The 22,630-nt window shown below is 40.4% G+C and overlaps 1 protein-coding gene across 4 annotated transcripts in view; it reads right to left on the bottom strand.

Annotated features, from left to right (window-relative positions):
* SPAG9 (sperm associated antigen 9) overlaps nucleotides 1–22,630 on the bottom strand; it is a 140,806-nt gene extending 118,176 nt beyond the window's left edge. For 3 of the 4 annotated variants that reach the window (XM_075994460.1, XM_012789801.2, XM_012789804.2), the window contains exon 1: nucleotides 22,152–22,629. In XM_075994460.1, the coding sequence (XP_075850575.1) occupies nucleotides 22,152–22,454 (303 nt within the window). In that variant the 5' untranslated portion in view covers nucleotides 22,455–22,629. Of the gene's footprint in view, nucleotides 1–22,151 lie in introns of all 4 variants that reach the window. The other variant, XM_075994459.1, reaches the window with a different exon arrangement.

Below are 22,630 nucleotides of genomic sequence, written 5' to 3'. Positions count from 1 at the left end.
GTTTCCTTTTATTACTATAATTTGCATATAATGGTATTTTTATGCAAAGTAAATAGAATTTCAAAGGTTTTACCCTAGCAAGAGACATTCAGAAGGAGGAAAAGAAAAGTAAATGAATGTTCTTAGGTTGTCTATGCACATTCATAACTGACTTAATATGATTTAACTTCTTGTCAGTAGCATGACTTTATAAAGTTTGTCACCCTCCACCACACTTGGGAAACATCAGAATAATCATGACAGCTTAGAGTAACAGCAAAATCATGAGAGGAGGGGGCAGCTTTTCAAATTACAAAACCATGTTACCACTGAAAATTCTGGCTAACTCCCACAGATTAGGAGAGTTTGTCAGATCCCTGAGGTATATTGATATACAGTACACATCCTTTTCCCCTTCTCTCCCTGTTTCCCTCTCTCAGACCCACACACTTTTTTTAAAGGGGGAGGGGAGAAGAGCCCATGAATGAGATTTTTCAGCACATATAATAAACACATCTTCATTAAATACCCATTTCCCCTCTTTTAATAACTAACAGGCCATCAATAACATAGATATAACTTCAGACAGAACTCTCCTGGGAGCAACTGGACACTGTTTAGAAGGAAAAAAATTAGTGGACAATACGGACTCACGTCAGGATTTAAAAAGAATAAGCTTTGTGATGAAGCACGCTTCAAGTCCAGATGGCTTATAGGGACTGTTTTGCCCTACTGTTCTGGAGAAAAATAAATGAATACTTTGAAAAGATGAGCTCCCAAAATTAAAAAAAAAAAAAAAAAAAAAAAAAATCCTTAGAGATTGTTGTTTGTTGGAATAAAGGTGCAGAAGACCAAAACAAAGAAAAGAAAAGGAAAAAAAGCCATTTAAATAGTTACTTTGACTACAGTATTTGTCTAAAAAATAATACTGTAGCCAGGCACAGTGGCATGAGCCTATAATCCCAGCAACTTTTGGGAGGCTGAGATGAGAGGGAGGATCACTTGAACCCAGGAGTTCAAGACCAGCCTGGGCAACATAGTGAACCCCTGTCTCTAAATAAACAAATGAAATAAATAAAACCACCAAATAAAAGGCTGACACTGCTAAATGTCCATCATGATATTATCCTCCCCCCCACTCACTTCTCAGAGTAATGAGAGAAATATTTCTGTCAAAAATTAAATAATTATTATTAAATTCAGTCAAATGTAATTGTTTTTCAATGTAGTATCTCTTAAAAAATAAGAGAGGAAGGCCGGGCGCTGTGGCTCACGTCTGTAATCCTAGCTCTTGGGAGGCCGAGGCGGGCGGATTGCTCAAGGTCAGGAGTTCAAAACCAGCCTGAGCAAGAGCGAGACCCCGTCTCTACTATAAATAGAAAGAAATTAATTGGCCAACTGATATATATATATAAAATTAGCCGGGCATGGTGGCGCATGCCTGTAGTCCCAGCTACTCGGGAGGCTGAGGCAGAAGGATCGCTCAAGCCCAGGAGTTTGAGGTTGCTGTGAGCTAGGCTGACGCCATGGCACTCACTCTAGCCTGGACAACAAAGCGAGACTCTGTCTCAAAAAAAAAAAAAAAAAATAAGAGAGGATAGAAAACAATATTAACTAATGCTCAAGTGATATGATCCCCTCCAAATCCAAAATGTGGAAAAAATTCTAACACAAATGATTTGCTTTCTTCAAAAATAATGTTGGCCGGGCACTGTGGCTCACGCCTGTAATCCTAGCTCTTGGGAGGCCGAGGCGGGCAGATTGCTCAAGGTCAAGAGTTCAAAACCAGCCTGAGCAAGAGCGAAACCCCGTCTCTACTATAAATAGAAAGAAATTAATTGGCCAACTGATATATATATAAAAAATTAGCCGGGCATGGTGGCGCATGCCTGTAGTCCCAGCTACCCGGGAGGCTGAGGCAGAAGGATCACTCGAGCCCAGGAGTTTGAGGTTGCTGTGAGCTAGGCTGACGCCACGGCACTCACTCTAGCCTGGGCAACAAAGTGAGACTCTGTCTCAAAAAAAAAAAAATAAAAAAATAATGTCAAGGAGGAAAAAAAGAAAAGGAAAACGAACTACTACACATTAAGAGAAACTTAAGGGACATGTTAAACCAAAGTATAAATGTACAGACCATCTTGTTTGGATCCCGATTAAAAATAACCAACTATAAAGCTACATTTATAAAAACAATTAGGAAATATAAACATTGGTTAATTATTAAATAATATTAAAGAATAATCATTTATAACTTTTAGGTATAATAATATAATAGTATTGTGGTTATGTTTTTAAAAAGCCCTCTCTCTTAGAGATACACTGATATAGATATATAGTCTTTGGTTTGCTTTAAAATTGTGGTGGAAATGCTGAAGGGAAATTGGGAGGTACACATGAAAAAATATTAGCTTCAGGGTTTTTTGGGTTTTTTTGAAACAGAGTCTCGCTCTATTGCCTGGGTTAGAGTGCTGTGGCATCATCAGCCTAGCTCACGGCAACCTCAAACTCCTAAGTCTTTCTATATATTTTTAGTTGGCCAGTTAATTTCTTTCTATTTTTAGTAGAGATGGGGTCTCACTCTTGCTCAGGCTGGTTTCCAACTCCTGACCTTGAGCCATCCTCCCGAGTCAGCCTCTCAGAAGTGCTAGGATTACAGGCGTGTGCCACCATGCCTGGCTGCTTCATGTTGATAACTGCTAAAGTTGAACGATAGGTATATGGGAGTTCATTATACTATTCTCTTTAATCTTTAATGTTTGGATAGTTCTACAATAAAAAGTTAAAAAAGAAAAAATTTGGAACAGAATATTAGCAATATCTATACGAAAAAAATTTTATAATAAAAAACATGCTGTCATTAAAGACCAAATATATGTGCAAAAAGGAGCATGTACAAGGACACTCATTGAAATGCTACTTATAGGCTGGGCACAGTGGTTCACGCTTGTAATCCTAGCACTCTGGGAGGCCGAGGTGGGCGGATTGCTCGACGTCAGGAGTTCGAAACCAGCCTGAGCAAGAGCGAGACCCCATCTCTACTATAAATAGAAAGAAATCAATTGGCCAACTAATATATATAGAAAAAATTAGCCAGGCATGGTGGCACACGCCTGTGGTCCCAGCTACTTGGGAGGCTGAGGCAGGAGGATCTCTTGAGCCCAGGAGATTGAGGTTGCTGTGAGCTACGCTGACACCATGGCACTCACTCTAGCCTGGGCAAGAGTGAGACTCTGTCTCAAAAAAGAAAAAAAAAAGATGAAATGCTACTTACAACAGTTCAAAACTGGAAGATAAATGTCCATCTATATATAGTAGATAAGAAAATTTAGATAGATTTATATTATGGAAACTATATACAGAGAACTGGTATGGAGGTAAAGGTAGGGTTGAAAACAGGGGGCTTGAGTGGAAGTCTAAAATTAGTAGTTAAAGTAATATCCCTAGTACATCACCAGTCCCATCTCAAAGTGGCCAAATGGCCCTCCTTGCTCATCCACAGAGGAATTAGGAAGTTTGTTTTCTGAATAAACTCAACCACAGAGATTTGAGACTAAAGACCTTCTAGGCACAAATGAAAAGAGGAATTAAGTGAAAGTCTACATACCGAACAATAATACTGACAGCCCCCTTTCTGTTCCTGCGCTCACCCAGGCTGCCATAATGTAAATTACTAGGGTTTATCTACCACTTTACTAGTCATCCCCCAAAGAGATTATACTTCTCCGGAAAAACTCAAATGTCTGAGAATGGAGCAAGGGATACTGAAATCTGGGTTCCCAATAGGCAGTAAACTACATCAAGGCACACAAAGCTTCTGGCCCTCTTTTTTTAGTACCTCACTTTTAAAATGTGAAGGAATAATTAAGGGTTATAAGGCATTTGAAGCTCCAATCTGAAAGAGAGAAACTAAAACTATTAGGGGGAAAAAATGGGACTCTGAAGAAACAGACAAAGCAGGGAACAAATATAAACTATAATTAATATACTCAGAAACCAAAGAAAAGTCATTGCTCCCATAAAACCAGAATAGTATGCTATTTTTAAAAAAGGAGTGGGGAGGGAAGCAAAAACAAGAAAGAGCTCTTGGAAATTATTAAAGTATGAGTTGAAAAATCAAGCACTTTTTCTTTCTTATACAAACTACACCTTAGGGTAACTACAAAGTTGATGAGGGGACGTTTTCCTTTATAAGAAAATCTAGATAATAAATGCTAAAGGAACAATTGAGTTAGAATAGCACCATTTCCAAACCCTTAATGATATAATAGGGAATATCCAGTCACTATTCAGATTTTCCAGGTTGTCTCATAAATGCTTTTACAATCAGGATCCAAACAAGGTCCATACATTGCCTTTGGATAATATATCTCTTAAGTCTCTCTCTTTTTTTTAATATATTTTAAAAAATAAATTAATTAATAATTTTTTTTCGTTTATTTTTTCTTTCTTCCAATAACCATTGGGAACAAGTCTCTTTTAAACTATAGATTCCCCAGTCCTTTTCACCCAAGTGAAAATTATATAATAGAATAGTATAAATCCATTAAATAGGATAATTGAAATCTATCTATGTACTTCCAGGCCTACGTTGTCAGTTGAGTGAATGAAACTGATTAGGCAATTCACAAAAAAGTAGAATCATCAATAAATGTAAGAAAACATGTTCAACCTCCCTAGTGATCTCAGAAAAGCAAATTAAAATAAGAGGTGGTTTCATATGTGAGACTGGAAACAGAAACTAAAACATATAATTTTAAGTTTCAGGTACATACATATGCCTTTTTTGGGAGATTAATTTTATACTACTCAAATTTAACTTTAATTATGAAATTAGACTTCCTTCTTGTCAAAAGCAAAATATTTCCAGATGTTAGAAAAACAATCACACCCATACCTAAAAATGTGTCTGAATAGCACTGAATCATCTCAATAGATACAGAAAAGGTATTTGACAAAATTCAATATTGCTTCATGATAAAAAACATTCTGTGGCTCTCTGGGAGGCCGAGGTGGGCGGATTGCTTGAGGTCGGGAGTTCAAAACCAGCCTGAGCAAAAGCAAGACCCCCGTCTCTACTATAAATAGAAAGAAATTAATTGGCCAACTAATATATATAGAAAAAATTAGCCAGGCATGGTGGTGCATGCCTGTAGTCCCAGCTACTCGGGAGGCTGAGACAGAAGGATCGCTTGAGCCCAGGAGTTTGAGGTTGCTGTGAGCTAGGCTGACGCCACGGCACTCACTCTAGCCTAGGCAACAAAGTGAGACTCTGTCTCAAAAAAAAAAAAAAAACATTCTGTAAACTAGGAATAGAAGAGAACTCCCTCAACCTGATAAAGAACATTTACAAAAATCTACAACTAACATCCATCATACTTTTTAAATTTTTTTGGAAACTTAAATAGCCAATAATTTTATTAATATCACACAAGTTTGCTGATTTATAACATACTCTGGATATTACCAACATCAGCAGCAACATCAAGATTGCTTTCCTCAAACATTTTTTTTTTAGTTCTTTTGTTTTTCTTTTCTTTTCTTTTCTTTTTTTTTTTTTTTTTTTGAGACAGAGTCTCACTTTGTTGCCCTGGCTAGAGAGAGTGCCGTAGCATCAGCCTAGCTCACAGCAACCTCAAACTCCTGGGTTCAAGTGATCCTCCTGCCTCAGCCTCCCGAGGAGCTGGGACTACAGGCACGTGCCACCATGCCTGGCTAATCTTTTCTATATATATATTAGTTGGCCAATTAATTTCTTTCTAGTTATAGTAGAGACAGGGTCTCGCTCTTGCTCAGGTTGGTTTAGAACTCCTGAACTCAAACGATCCGCCCGCCTCGGCCTCCCAGAGAGCTAGGATTACAGGCGTGAGCCACCGCACCCGGCCGATTTTTTTTTTAAGAGACAGGCTCTTATCTGCCGCCCAGGCTGGAGGACAGTGGCACAATTACAGCTCACTGTAACCTTCAACTCCTGAACTCAAGCAAGCAATCCATCATCCCACCTCAGCCTCCCAAGTAGCTAGGACCTGTACAGACTACAGGTACATGCCACCACACCTAGCTGATTTTGTTTTTATTTTTGTAGAGACAGGGTATCACTTTGTTGCCCAGGTGGTCTCAAATTCCTGGTCTTAAGCAATCCTCCTGCTTCAGCATTGCAAAGTGCTAGGATTACAGGCATCAGCCATTGCACCTGGCCAATTAACATCATACTTAATGGTGAAAGACTAAATGCTTTCCCCCTAAGTTCAGGGACAAGAAGGTAAGAATTCCACTCTTGTCACTGCTGTTTTCAATAGTGTACTGGAGGTTCTATTAAGAGCAATTAGGAGGCCGGGCGCTGTGGCTCAGGCCGGGCGCTGTGGCTCAGGCCGGGCGCTGTGGCTCACGCCTGTAATCCTAGCTCTTGGGAGGCCGAGGCGGGCGGATTGCTCAAGGTCAGGAGTTCAAAACCAGCCTGAGCAAGAGCGAGACCCCGTCTCTACTATAAATAGAAAGAAATTAATTGGCCAACTGATATATATATAAAAAATTAGCCGGGCATGGTGGCGCATGCCTGTAGTCCCAGCTACTCGGGAGGCTGAGGCAGGAGGATCGCTTGAGCCCAGGAGTTTGAGGTTGCTGTGAGCTAGGCTGACGCCATGGCACTCACTCTAGCCTGGACAACAAAGTGAGACTCTGTCTCAAAAAAAAAAAAATAAATAAAAATAAAAAAGAGCAATTAGGCAAGAAAATGAAATAAAAGGCATCTAAATTGGAAAGAAAGAAGAAGTAAAGCCATCTCTATGTGCAGATGACATGACATTGTATACTATGAATAAAAATCTTAAGGAATCCACAAAAAAGTATTAGAACTATAAATGAGTTCATCGAGGTACCAGGATACAAGACCAACGTTCAAGTGTAGTTCTGTGTTTTTTTGAGACAGTCTCACTTTGTTGCCCAGGCTAGAGTGAGTGCCGTGGCGTCAGCCTAGCTCACAGCAACCTCAAACTCCTGGGCTCAAGCGATATTCCTGCCTCAGCCTCCCAAGTAGCTGGGACTACAGGCATGCGCCACCATGCTTGGCTAATTTTTTCTATATATATTAGTTGGCCAATTAATTTCTTTTTATTTATAGTAGAGAGGGGGTCTCACTCTTGCCCAGGCTGGTTTAGCACTCCTGACGTCGAGCAAGCCGCCTGCCTCGGCCTCCCAGAGTGCTAGGATTATAGGTATGAGCCACCGCGCCCGGCCTCCAAGAGTAGTTCTAAACACTTGCAATGAACAATCAGACAATGAAATTAAGGAAAAGATTCAATTTACAATTACATTAGAAAGAATAAAATGCATGGAAATAAATTTAACAAAAGAAGTGTAAAATTTATACCCTGAAAACTACAAAACAATGTTGAAAGAAATTAAGGAAGACTTAATTAAATGGAAAGACATCTAATGTTCATGGATTGTAAGACTTAATATTGTTAAGAAGGTAATATTCCCCAAATTAGTCTACAGATTCAACAAAATCCCTATGAAAATCTCAGGTAGCTTCTCTGCAGAAATTGACAAGTTGATCAAGAAAGTCATAGGACCCAGACTAACCAAAATAATCTTGAAAACGAACAAAGTTGGAGGACCCACACTTCTCAATTTCAAAACTTATTACAGGCCGGACCAGGTGGCTCACGCCTGTAATCCTAGCACTCTGGGAGGCCGAGGTGGGAGGATTGTTCAAGATCAGGAGTTTGAAACCAGCCTGAGTAAGAGCGAGACCCCGTCTCTACTAAAAATAGAAAATTAATTGGCCAACTAAAAATATATAGAAAAAATTAGCTGGGCATGGTGGCACATGCCTGTAGTCCTGGCTACTCAGGAGGCTGAGGCAGGAGGATCGCTTGAGCCCAAGAGTTTGAGGTTGCTATGAGCTAGGCTGATGCCACAGCACTCTAGCCAGGGCAACACAGTAAGACTCTGTCTCAAAAAAAAAAAAAAAAAAAAAAACTTATTACAAAGCTACATTAATCAAGACAGGGTGGTACTGGTATAGGGACAGACATATAGATCAATGGAATAGAATTGAGAGTTCAGAAATAGTCAGCTGATTTTCAACAAAGGCACCAAAACAAGTCAATGGGGGAAAGAACAGTCTCTTCAACAAATGCTGTGAGACAACTGGATATCCACAGGCAAAGAAATTAATCTGGATTCCTACCTTCATACTATATATTAAAGTTAACTGAAAATGGGTCAAAGACCAAAATGTGAGAGCAAAAACTATAAAAAGTCATAGAAGAAATCACAGGTATAAATCCTGCTAACCTCAGACTAGGCAATGTTTTTTATATATACACCAAGGACTTCATCAAAATTAAAAACTTGACTTACATATACATACAGTGGGATATTATTCAGCCTTAAAAAGGAATGATGTTGGATGTGGTGGCTCACTCCTGCAATCCTAGGGAGTGCCAAGGCAGAAGGATGGCTTGAGGTCAGGAGTTCGAGACCAGCCTGAGCAAGAGAGAGACCCATCTCTACTAAAAATAGAAAGAAATTAGCTGGACAACTAAACACAGAAAAAATTAGCCGGGCAGTGGCACACACCTGTAGTAGTCCCAGTGACTCAGGAGGCTGAGGCAGGAGGATAACTTGAGCCCAGGAGTTTGAGGCTGCTATATGCGAGGCTGATGCCATGGCACTCTAGCCCAGGCAATGAAGCAAGACTCAAAATAAATAAATAGGAATGAAATAATGATATATGCTAAAATGTGGATGAATCTTGAAAACATTATGCTAAGTGAAGTAAGTCAGACACAAAAGGACAAAATACAGTATGATGGTATGGTAAATTTTACCTCCCCATACTCCCACACACAAAGGACAAATATCCTATGATTCCACTTATATGAGGTACCTAGAATAGTCAGATTCATAGGGACCAAAAGTGGAATAGAGGTTACAAAGGGCTAAGACGAGGGGGGAATTAGAGTTATTGTTTAATTGATAAATTGTTCCAGTTTGGGATGATGAAAAATTCTGGAGATGGACTGTAGTGATGGTTACATGAAAATGTGGTACTTAATACCATTGAATTATATACTTAAAAGTGACTAAACTTTGAAATAAAAAAAGGTAAGTTTAAACAAAATTGTACCCCATAATACTTCCAAATAAAAAAAAGAGAGTTTAACCAAAATTTTTTGTACCCAGTAATACTTTGAAATTTTTTTTAAAGTGATTAAAATAGTAAACTTTATGTTTTGTATAATTTACAATTTAAAAAATTTTAGAGGGCTGGGCGTGGTGGCTCACACCTGTAATCCTATCACTCTGGGAGGCTGAGGCGGGAGGATAGCTCGAGGTCAAGAGTTTGAGATCAGCCTGAGCAAGAGCGAGACCCCATCGCTACCAAAAATAGAAAGAAATTAGCTGGACAACTAAAAAAATACAGAAAAAATTAGCCGGGCATGGTGGCGCATGCCTGTAGTCCCAGCTACTTGGGAGGCTGAGGCAAAAGCATTGCTTAAGCCCAGAAGTTTGAGGCTGCTGTGAGCTAGGCTGATGCCACAAAACTCTAACAGGGGCAACAGAGTGAGACTCTGTCTCAAAAAAAAAAAAAGAAAAATTTTTAGAGGGCAGGCACAGTGGCTCACACCTATAATCCCAGCACTTTGGGAAGCCAACGTGGGAGGATCACTTGAGGCCAGAAGTTCAAGACCAGTCTAGGCAACACAGAGAAATCTTGTCTTTAAAAAATTAGCCAGGCATGGTGATGAGTGCCAGCAGTCCTAGCTATGTGGGAGGCTGAGGCAAGAGGATCACCTGAGCCTGGGAGTTTGAGGCTGCAATGAGCTATGATCGCACCAATGCATTCAAGCTTGAGTGACAGAGCAAGATTGTCACTAAAAATAGTACTATAAAATAATGATAAAATAATAATAAAACTGTAAGTGTCAAACTGAAATGTCAGAGATATCAACTGTCAAACTTAGTACTTAAGGAAATCAGACATTTCATACTTAATAACCTAATACTAATTAAGACTCATCATTCTTAAAACAGCAACTCACACTGAAAGCACTAAAAAGAAAAAAAAAAAAGAATCATCACTCTGAATCACTGAATCACACTTATAAACCATATTGCATTATGTAGTCTGTGATGCCTTCAAGATAAAAATCCAAACTTGACAACACAGACCTTTACTCTCTGGCCCCTGATTATGGATTCAACCTCAAATCTTGCCACTCCCGCATGTCACAGAACTACCATATTTTTTTAAAGAACATATGGATTAATGGTCGGGCGCAGTGGCTCACGCCTGTAATCCTAACACTCTAGGAGGTTGAGGCGGGAGGATCGCTCAAGGTCAGGAGTTCACAAACAGCCTGAGGAAGAGCAAGACCCCATCTCTACTAAAAATAGAAAGAAATTAGCTGGACAACTAAAAATATATAGAAAAAATTAGCTGGGCATGGTGGCGCATGCCTGTAATCCCAGCTACTCGGGAGGCTGAGGCAGTAGGATTGCTTGAACCCAGGAGTATGAGGTTGCTGTAAGCTAGGCTGACAGCCACAGCACTTTAGCCAGGGCAACAGAGTGAGACTCTGTCTTAAAAAAATAAAGAAAGAACATATGGAAAACCAATACTTGCTACTTAAATATATTGAAAAATTAAATGTCATGTTTTTGTAATTCTCTGAATACAACACACATTTTCAAATCTCTCATACTTTGCCTGTGACACATGACCCAGTTAAATGTCACCCCTTCTCTTAGAAGCCATCCCTCAGGTCGAGTTAGCCACTTAGCACCTTGCAAAACATACAGTACTTGTTTAGAACAATTACATAAGATTGTTGTGGTTGTTTTGTTTGTTTGTTTGTCTTGAGACAGGGTCTCACGCTATTTCCCTGGCTAGAGTGTAGCAGCATCATCATAGATCGCTGCAACCTCAAATTCCTGGGTTCAAGCAATACTCTTGCCTCAACCTCACAAGTAGCTGGGACTACAGGTGCACACAACCACATCAGGCTAATTTTTCGTGTGTGTGTGTGTGTGTGTGTGTGTGTGTGTAAATGGGGTCTTATTATGTTGTTCAGGCTGGTCTCAAACTCCTGGCCTCAAGCAATCCTCCCACCTCAGCATCCCAAAGTGCTGAGATTACAGAGGTGAGCCACTGAGCCTGGCCCTAATTATTATTTATATCAGCCACCCCAGTAGACCATAAACTCAAAGGCAGTACCCTAGACTATTCATTCTTGACCCCACACTCTGGGCACAAAACATTTAATCAACATCTGCTTTATAAGTGAATAAATGGGACAGATAAGTAGGTAGATAGATATCAGATATATAAGAAACATTTAGTAACTATTAACTAAATGCCTGGAGCTTTTAAAAACTGATTTTTCTTGTTTAATCCTTACAATAACCCTATGAGATTATCACTACAGATTGAAGATCCCTAATCCAAAAATTTGAAATCCAAAATGCTCCAAAATCTAAAACTTTTTGAGCATGGACATGGTATCACAAGTGGAAAACTCCACATCTAACTAACCTCACGTACACAAACTTTGTTTTATGCAAAAAATTATTAAAAATATTAAGGCCAGGCACGGTGGCTCACACCTGTAATCCCAGCACTCTGGGAGGCTGAGGCAGGTGGATCGCTCAAGGTCAGGAGTTCAAAACCAGTGTGAGCAAGAGCGAGACCCTGTCTCTACTAAAAATACAAACAAATCAATTGGCCAACTAAAATTATATAGAAAAAATTAGCCGGGCATGGTGGCGCATGCCTGTAGTCCCAGCTACTTGGGAGGCTGAGGCAGAAGGATCACTTGAGCCCAGGAGTTTGAGGTTGCTGTGAGCTAGTCTGATGCCACAGCACTCTAGCTGGGGCAACAAAGTGAGATTCTGTCTCAAAAAAAAAAAAAAAAAAAAAAAAAAATATATATATATATATATATAATTACCTTCAAGCTATGTGCATAATGTGTATATGAAACAAAACATAAATAATTTTCAAGTTTAGACATGGGTCCATCCCCAAGATATCTCATTATGTATGCAAATATTCCAAAATCTAAAAAATTCAAAATCCGAAACACTTCTGATCCCAAGTATTTCAGATATGGGATACCAAACCTGTATTATAGTATTATTCCCTATTTACAGATGAAGAAACTCGATTACATAGTCAAAGAGTAAAAGAGCCAGGATTTTGAACTAAGGCCAGCTGAATACATTGTCCTTGGCCACTGCACTATATATACTACTTTCTGTAACTTTCGATATCCTTTTTCAGAGACAGCTGTCAACTATTAGAGATAAGTACTTATATGTGTCTTTATGTCTAATATTTATCAATAGAGATAAGTACTTATCCCTCCTTAATTTGCTATTTATAACCTATTAAGGGCTAAGAAACTATTTTATCTAAAATAAGGGTAAATAAGTATTTTGCCTTTAAATGTTTCTTCAGTAAGTCAAGATCATGAACTTTAATGCACGGAGCTTAGAACATTTATTTCAGCTGTTCAGAAATCCTGGTTCAATTCCTGGCTCTCAGCTAGTTTAATGAAAACTGAGCAAATTACTGACTGAATTCCTATCCCAAAATAAAAGCATTCTTTAGAGAGTTACAACTAAACAGAGTCACAAATGAGTGGGTAATTTCTGTCAAATGTTTCCCAAATCACATCAAACAAGTTTAAGTAGACTATTTCCATAGTAGCACCATAGACAATTATCTTTTTAAAAACTTAACTCTTCTGGTTTTACAAAAGACTGGTTTGATTCTACACTTGTTTAACTTTTTAAAAGGTGTTTGTTTTTGAATAGATAGCCATAAAAAAAAAAAAAAGGCTAAAACAACAGGTAACTAAAAGAAAATTCAAACTGAAAATCTGATAATTAAAATTAGAAATAGATGTATACCATAAAAACCTAGCAGAAGTTTTCAGCCAATATATTAATAGATTTTAATGCCCCTCAAATAAATGTTTATTCTTCTTCAGAACAAATGTTTTCTTCAGAAATAAATGTTGTTTTACTAATTATTTTACTTGATTTTGTAGGGAACTGATAAATTCTAATTAGAAATGTCTAATGTAAGATTTTATGCAAATAGTTAAAATTAAGTTTTGGCTCTTAATCTTCATTTGCGTAGAAAATTTATTCACACAGACCAACTTATTTCTCAGCCAGTAACTCAGAAATAAATATTTGTGGCTAAGTTGAATAAAAATACAACAGAGAACCACTACTAAGTTCAAAATAATCAGAGAACCATGGTACACAAAGGACTTGATCACATAGCCCAACCTTTGCAAATGCAGAATTCCTACAATACTGACAGTAATTCCAATAATCTTAATATACTGTTTTTAAAATGCATAAATATTTGTAGAATACTATGTATAAGACAATGTAGGTAAAGTATCTGAAATAATTATACCCCGTATAAGTCATGTTTTTTCTGTATATGCAAGTCAAAGGACTTATTGAAAACTTTTTGGAAGTTTTAGCATAACTTGGCATCAACAGAAGAACAATAATTTGAATTCACAAAGAGAACTTTAAATGGCTAGGCTTAGTAATTTGACCTTTAGCATATTCATCCACCCAACCAAGAAAAATCTATTAATTACCTACGGCATCCTAGTAGTATGGTGAGGGAATAAAAGCAGTAGGTTAGTTTGGAAGTGCTATGAGAGGAAGACAATACACTGCAGGTAGATATAAGATGTGTATAATCCATACTTGGGTGATTACAAAAGGCATTCCAGAATTGAAACCTGAGAGATGAATAAAGATCAATTATGGGACAGTTTTAGTTGTCCATTCATGGATTCAGAAATAGTCACTTGGCACTTCTTATGTGCCAGCTACTGGGATACGGTGGTGAATGAGACAAAGTTCCAGCCCTTTGGAGTTTGTGTTCACAGTGAGAGACGATGGTGGTCTGTACAAGAGTAGTAGAAATGGATTTGGAAAGAAGTAAAGAGATTTCAGAGATATCTAAAAGTTAAAAACAAAAGAAGGTAGCAATGGAGGTGTGGGAGAGAGAAGAGTTAGGGATGGTAACTAGATTTCCAGGGAGGTAGATGGTGATATCCTTTACGAGGATAGGTAACACAATGATAATATGGATGGAGAGAGAGAGAGAGAGAGAGAGAGAGAGAGAGAGAGAGAGAGAGAGAGAGAGAGGGAGGGAGGGAGGGAGGGAGGGAGGGAGGGAGGGAGGGAGAGAGAGAGAGAGAGAGAGAGAGAGAGAGAGAGAGAGAGAGAGAGAGAGAGAGAGAGAGAGGGAGAGAGGGAGGGAGGGAGGGAGAGAGAGGGAGAGAGAGAGAGAGAGAGAGAGAGAGAGAGAGAGAGAGAGAGAGAGAGAGAGAGAGAGAGAGAGAGAGAGAGCGCGCGCCAGCGAGCCAGCCTTAAAATGCTTAATAGGGGGTGGGTGCAGTGGCTCAAGCCTGTAATCCTAGCACTCTGGGAGGCCAAGGCCGGTGGATCATTTGAGCTCAGGAGTTCAAAACCAGCCTGCCTGAGCAAGAGCGAGATCCCATCTCTACTAAAAAAAAAAAGAAATTTGCTGGACAACTAAAAATATACAGAAAAAATTAGCTGGGCATGGTGGCACATGCCTGTAGTCCCAGCTACAGGCTGACGCAGAAAGATCGCTTGAGCCCAGGAGTCTGAGATTGCTGTGAGCTAGGCTGACGCTACGGCACTCACTCTAGCCTGGGCAACAGAGTGAGACTCTGTCTCAAAAAAAAAATTCTTAATAGGTTGTAAGTTCCATAAAAGAAGGATCTTGTCTATTTTATTCACCAGTTTCCCCAATGGGCACAGAACCAGGCACATAGTTTGCACTCAGTATAAATATGTTAAATGAATGAGATATACATTTTGAAATAATCAACAAATGGTAACTGAACCCATGGGAATGGATAATACCAGCAAGGCAGTATGTAGAGTGAAAACTAAAGAGGATCTTAGAAGGAATACCAAGGAACACCAACACTAACATGAATAACAGGAATCCACACAATGGTCAGATAGATAAGAGGAAAATCAAGAGATTTCAAAGTTGCACAACCTAAGTATAATGTTTCTCAAAGGAAGGAGTGGCCAAAAGAGTCAAATGTTGCTGAGAAGTATGAGAAGAAATATGATGGAAAACAGAAGAAATACATTTATGAAAACTTACTTTTTTGAATTTTCAAGAATAATGAGTAGGAGATACTCTGAATTTATACACCTAAAGTTTCAAATCTAAATAATTATCGTAAAAGATTATTTGCTGCATGGGCAGATTAAACCTTTTATAAACTTGTTTGTTCCATCTAAAGTGCTTGCCTCTTTACTCTTTGTCCCATCACCCTGCTGATTTCCTGCATGGCATCTATCACAATCAGTAATTAACTGATTTGTTTACTCTTTATTACAATACAAACTCCAAAAAGTCGAAGGCTATCTATCTTCCCTGTCTTTTGTCTGTGGCTATATCCCAAGAACCAAGAACTGTGCCTATTTCAATAAATATCTGTTCTTTCTGAGCATCTATGTGTCTATTTATTTTTCTATCTACCTATAGGAATAGGATAAGATAGAACTAAAAGATGATGGAATTCTCTTTTTAGCCCTTAAAAAAAACTGCAGGAAAAATAAGCGAAAATACATTTTAAAGGGCAATAATAGAATCCAGAATCACAAAAATTCTAGGCCTATTCCCTGGAGGGAACTTATCAACAGCCCTTCAAATTAGAAGTAAAAAAAAAAAAATTATCAGGCTCTATTACCCTACTACAGAAGCAAGCAGTCATAAACAAGATATCCACCAGGCATGGTGGCTCACACCTGTAATCCTAGCACTCTGGAAGGCCAAGGCAGGCGGATCCTTTGATCTCAGGAGTTCGAGACCAGCCTGAGCAAGAGCGACCCCGTTTCTATTAAAAATATAGAAAGAAATTAGCTGGACAACTAAAAATATATACATAAAAAATTGGCCAGGCGTAGTGGCACATTCCTGTAGTCCCAGCTACTCAGGAGGCAGAGGCAGTAGCATCGCTGAGGCCAGGAGTTTGAGGTTGCTGTGAGCAAGCCTGATGCCATAGCATTCTAGCCCAGGCGACAGAGTGAGACTCTGTCTCAAAAAAAAGGAACAAGGTATCTTGGAAATACATGATAATAGTAAAGTAAAAAAAAAAAAAAAAGTTAAATGTAGAGTCAGTTTCTCAATTTCTGCATCTCAAAGTTTCAAAGGGGAGGAAAAAATCCTTGATATTTTTTATGCTATAATTTTAAAACAAAACTAACCGATTTTAATTCAGTTTTGTAGATCTCCAATTAAAATTTTTTTTAAACTAACACCTTGCTCATGGAATTAAATTGAAATTTCTTGGGCCGGTCGTGGGGGTTCACACCTATAATCCTAGCATTCTGGAAGGATGCTAGGGAGGATGGCTTGAGCTCAAGAGTTCGAGACCAGCCTGAGCAAGAGTGAGACTCCGTCTCTACTAAAAATAGAAAGAAATTAGCCCAACAACTAAACACAGAAAAAATTAGCCAGGCGTGGTGGTGCATGCCTGTAGTCCCAGCTACTTGGGAGACTGAGGCAGGAGGATCTTTTGAGTCCAGGAATTTGAGGCTACTCTGAGGTAGGCTAATGCCATGACACTCTACCCCAGGGCAACAGAGTGAGAGTCTGTCTCAAAAAAAGAGAAGAAATTTCTTACAGAAAAGTAACTAAAGTGCAACCAATCATTTTCTCCTTTCCAGATGAGTTACATTAATTCATTATAAAAATATTAACAACCTATTTATTTCTACAATAATTGACACATACTATGCACTTAAAAATTAATTCAAATGGAAGCTGGACACAGTGGCATGCACCCGTAGGTCCAATCCAGGCCGGGGAACATGGGAAGACTCTATCTCAATCAATAAATTAATAAATAAACTGAATGTAATATTAGAAAATGTTCTCAAATCTAGAAGAAAAAAATATTAATAAAAAAGAAAAAGTTCTTGAATATAAATAATATTGTGCATATATTGGAGAATATTCTCATTTTTTAGGAAATAAGTGTATTAAGTACTGAGAGGTGAAGTGTCATGATGTCTGCAATTCACTTTCAAATGGTTTAGCAATTAAAAATGTGTATGTATGTATATGTGCCTGTGTGTATACTCACATCCACACATGTATCTATACAGATAAATAAATAAAACTATTGAATCTAAACATGTGCATACAGATAACAAATGTTCATTTAATTTTTCTGTATGTTTGAAAATTTTCCTAACGTAATTTCTTGGAGCTGGGCTGCGGGTGGGGGAGGATTTGCTGAAAAAGTTTACTAACCTTAAAAAATTAGTATTTTAAAGTTCCTAACGCCATCAACTTCAGCATTTCTTCATTGCATTGATTGATATGTAAATTCCCATGGCTCAGTTCAAACATTTTTGGATCTGCTCATTATGCCAACTATTAAACACTGGAATTCCTAAGAAAATAAAATGAAGGCCAGCACGGTGGCACATGCCTGTAATCTTAGCATTCTGGGAGGCCAAGGCAGGGAGATCACTTGAGCTCAGGAGTTTGAGATCAGCCTGGCCTGAGCAAGAGACCTGTCTCTACTAAAAAATAGAAAAAATAAGCCGGGCATGGTGGCGCATGCCTGTAGTCCCAGCTACTCAGGAGGCTGAGACAGGAGGATTGCTTGAGCCCAGGAGTTTGAGGTTGCTGTGAGGTAGGCTGACACCATGGCACTCTAGCCTGGGCAACAGAGTGAGACTGCCTCATTCAGTCATTCATTCATACATACATAAATAAAATGTAGTACTGTATTTAAATCAATAACTAAATATCACTGGCCAAGATTTCAAAATGTAAAATAGAATTTATATACATAACTTGCTAAATATCAGCTTTTTGAATACACACATTACATAAATTATCAAACTGGGTCTTTGTTGAATTTTCTGATTTCAACCTAATAATTTATTCAGGTAACAGCTGTATTCATTATTAGTGCTGAGCAGAGCAAAAAAGGTGTTTTAAAATAACTCAGCCATTAGTCAACAGAACACACTTGGCTAGGCTCTAACACCAGTTCTCCTGGGAACCAAAGCTTTGGTATGATTTAAGTATGCAACATGCAGTTAAAGGGTAACTAAGAATTCCAAAGCGGGAATCTTCTAGTCTCTTCAACACAGAATTAGATGTGTAACCTACTGCACATACTCCAGCAATCTATCAAGTAGTCTTTCATCTACCCTTTGATTAGACGAACCAGATCCAGTTAGGTACTATAACCAGTATTGTATTGTCTCTTGTGAGTTTGTTTGTTTTTTTTTTTTAAGAGACAGGGTTCTCACTATGTTACCCAGGCTGGTCTCAAACTCCTGGCCTCAAGCAATCCTCCCCGCCTTGGCCTCCCAAAGTGTTAGGATTATAGGCATGGGGTGCTGCGCCTAGACTAAAGTATATTTTTAGATGAATTGGTTTCATGTACAAAATAATGTAGGTAATACAGAGATCAATGAAGCACTAGAATATCTTCTGAGCATTCTAAAACTTAGATTTGAATGAATAAATTAAGATCTTTATTCCAATGACCCTTTCTCTAACTGAACCAATAGAGAAATTAAGTCAGCACCTGAGTCAATGCTTGGGCCAAAAACTGTTAGTTCCACTGAAGAAACCACAAGACACTGGTTTTCAAAAACCACTGAACACTTACCACAGAGGGGATTCATTAATAAAATGAGTCTGAAGGCCAGGAGCGGTGGCTCACGCCTGTAATCCTAGCACTTTGGGAGGCCAAGGCAGACGGATCACTCAAGGTCAGGAGTTCGAAACTAGCCTGAGCAAGAATGAGACCACATCTCTACTAAAAATAGAAAGAGGCCAGGCAAGGTGGCTCATGCCTGTAATCCTAGCACTCTGGGAGGCCCAGGCAGGCGGATTGCTCGAGGTCAGGAGTTCAAAACCAGCCTGAGCAAGAGCGAGACCCTGTCTCTACTAAAAATAGAAAGCAATTAATTGGCAAACTAAAAATATATACAGGCCGGGCGCGGTGGCTCACGCCTGTAATCCTAGCACTTTGGGAGGCCGAGGCGGGTGGATCGCTCAAGGTCAGGAGTTCAAAACCAGCCTGAGCGAGACCCCGTCTCTACCAAAAAAAAATAGAAAGAAACTAATTGACCAACTAAAAATATATATACAAAAAATTAGCCGGGCATGGTGGCGCATGCCTGTAGTCCCAGCTACTCAGGAGGCTGAGGCAGTAGGATCGCTGAGCCCAGGAGATTGAGGTTGCTGTGAGCCAGGCTGACGCCACGGCACTCACTCTAGCCTGGGCAACAAAGTGAGACTCTGTCTCAAAAAAAAAATATATATATACAGAAAAAATTAGCTGGGCATGGTGGTGCACGCCTGTAGTCCCAGCTACCTGGGAGGCTGAGGCAGGAGGATCACCTGAGCCCAGGAGTTTGAGGTTGCTGTGAGCTAGGCTGATGCCACAGCACTCTAGCCCAGGCGACAGAGTGACATTCTGCCTCAAAAAAAAAAAAGAAAAAGAAAAAAAAAGAGCAGTATGGGTGAGGAGAAGGACAGGTCTTGGTTAAGAAATGGAAAAATGTCACAGAGAGCCCAAAGGGGATAAGATGACAGATTCTTGATTATTATTTGAAACTGATTCAAATCTATCAATAATCAGCCCTGCTTAAAGGCTGTTAAGTAATCACCAAAACAGCAAAAAACTAACTCCACAAAAGAAATGCAAATAAAAGCAAAGAAAAAGACAAAGATATTCAAATTAAGTCCTATCATTATAAAAAAGATTAAATTTCTAACTCCTTGCTGAGAATTCCTGCAAGCCAGAAATTATCACACCTCACACTGTTCCTAAAACATTCTCACCATTTATATAGCCTCCTAAATTTCCACAAAGGTGCTCAGCAGGTACTTTACACTCTCTGGTGATGGATAATTTCCATGCTTTCAAACTACTTTTGCTGTAAATACTGAAGGCACTTTTTTTTTTTTTTTTTTAAATCAGTCAGTTCTCCCCACCCGAACAAGAGTAGGTTCAGAGCAACTCCCATCCTGAGGCACTTCTGCTGTAATAACAGACTGTTAGACTCTATATTAAAGGCACGAAGCACTCACAGAAAATTAAACACAGAATTCATTCCACATACTGGCCCAAGAGAGACTGAATTTCTGGGTACTAGGCAAAACTTGATTTACGATCTTACTTGAAGACTGATAATGAGGTGGTTTTATGTTTGTGGCCTGGGAGCTGGCTCATCTAGCATTTCACTAGTGTTCTCTGTGCTCAGGTCACGGCCCTTTGCCCAAAGGTTTCACTATGGAGAAGTTATACATGGGACTGAAAAGTATAAACTACAAAGAAATTCACTGGATAACCTATTTTTTAAAAGTCATTTATTTAAACTAATATAAAACCCAGAGTCGAGCACTTGGTCAGTTTTATTTTCTGACTCTGCAACCTGTAGCAGATGGTTTTCTCGACACGTGTGACCTTGGCATTTTGCCTGTGTCTACAAGGACTGACAGGAGGGAGCATTTCTTTTACCTGAGGTTGTGCTGTGCCTGCTCTTCACCTGTGTGTATATGGGGTTAATTCCCCAGTCTCTTCCATATATATCGACACACTGCCAAGGGCCCGTATGCACACCAAGAAGCAGCAAGCCACCTCAGAAATAGCACTGGACCTGTGTTCTATAAACAGCACTAATAAACTAGTGGAAATTGTGATCCCATCATTACTTTATTTTTCAACTCTTCCTTCCCTATATGAAAGGAAATACTCTTGAAATAAAGTCAATTCTGTTTGGCATATTCAATGGCATTTCTTTGAGAAAACTGGATCACAAAATCAGAACTAAAAATCATCACTATACTCAAGCTTTAAAAAAAAAGAAAAAACTGTTTAACCAGGTGCAAAGGTACATGTGACAAAACAAAACATAGTTTAAATAGTGTTACTATTTAGTGTTAGGAAACAAACTACTAAACAAATCTCACATCCTAAAATTTTCCAAGTATTTTTGAAAAATAACATGTAATTCCTTCAATAATTAGTTATTTAGCCTGCTTCAATCACCATGTATTTAGCCAGGTGTGGTAGGTGCTCAGGAAACAAAAACAAACAACACTTCTCCCGCCTTAGACAAGTTCCACAGAAATAACGCCAATGCAGGCTGAAAGTTAAAATCCTTGACGTTCTCAAGAAGCCAAAGACCTGTCACTTGTACCTCAGAACTCCAAAAGGGTCACAGACTCTAGGTGAGCACACACCCAGGTCACTGCTCAGGTGTTAGAGTTAACAGCCCGGCAAGTACACCTGTCAAATGCAGTCTGAGAAGAAAACTCAAGAGGGGAAAAGTGTTGCCAACAGTCACCTACCTATACCGCCTCAACCCCGCCCCTCCCAGCACATTTCATAAATAAAGGGCTTTTGAAGGGAACTGTCCAAGGTTACCACCTGATACGGAGGTATGCTTTGGCGTGGGATACCAATAAAATAAAACTGTATACTCTATGTATTTATTGAGCACTGCTATACAACCTCTAAGTGTTGACAAAGTGTCAACCAAGGCACATAGAACAGAAAATAAGACCTCTTTCTCGACAGGATTAAAACGTCAAGAAAAAACTGACCGAAAGAGGGAGATCTCTAACTTCCCAAAGCAGCAGCAACCCCCAGGAAAGGTACTGGAACCAGCGGAAGTTACATATCCAGGACAGAAGTGTCCCCCTCCCCAAGGATAAAAGTTTGAGCCGCCATCTGACTATCCTACGGTGGTCGGAAACTTCCCTGAACAACAAGCAACCAGACACCCTAAAATCTCCGCCCTTGGCCAACCCCAGGTGCCCTCATGCCAGGCTGTCGCTTCCTGCCTGGGCCTTGCCTCCCCATCTCGCTCCCTCTCCCGGACACTCACTGGCCTGCCTTGGCTCCCAACGCCGGCCTGGGTCCCGGGATACCTCGAGGCCGTCGGGCTCGGTCTCGGGGGGCCTCGGCCTCAGGCCCGCCCTCCAGGAGGCCCGGTGCGCCTCCAGTCCCCAGCCGGGCCGCGACCCCCGGCCCCGGCCGCCCGCCGCCCTCGGGCCGGATCCCGCGGCCCCCGCCCTGCCCGCCGGCCCTCACCTCCTCGGCGTGCTTGCGCAGCGCCTTCTCCCGCTCGTACTGGGTGATGAGCTGCTCGTTGTCGTCCCGCAGCAGCTCCAGCTCCACCTGGTGCTCCTGGTCCTGCGCGAACACCGAGTCCAGGTTCTCCAGCACGGCCACCACCAGTGGCATCAGCTCCTTGACCACCTCCTCGTCATAGCGCCCGATGAGCCGCTCGAACTCGCGGTAGATAGAGCCGGCCAGGCCGGACACCCGCTCCGACATCACGGCCCCGGAGCCGCCGGGCTCCTCCTGGTACACCACACCGTCCTCCAGCTCCATGGTGGCAGGCAGGCGGGCGGCCCGGGGCGTCGCCGGCTGAGGGGCGGCACGGGCCCGCTCGGGACGGGCCGGGCTGGCGCTGGGGCTGGGCCCGGCGGGGCGGGGGCCGGGGCCGGGGCCGGGGCCGGGGCCGGGGCCGGAGAAGGGGAGGGGTGGGGTGTGCGCCCTCACCCCAA

This window comes from Microcebus murinus, chromosome 18 (genome assembly GCF_040939455.1).
Source record: "Microcebus murinus isolate Inina chromosome 18, M.murinus_Inina_mat1.0, whole genome shotgun sequence".
NCBI lineage: Eukaryota > Metazoa > Chordata > Mammalia > Primates > Cheirogaleidae > Microcebus > Microcebus murinus.
This window is presented reverse-complemented; position numbering and strand designations above follow the sequence as displayed.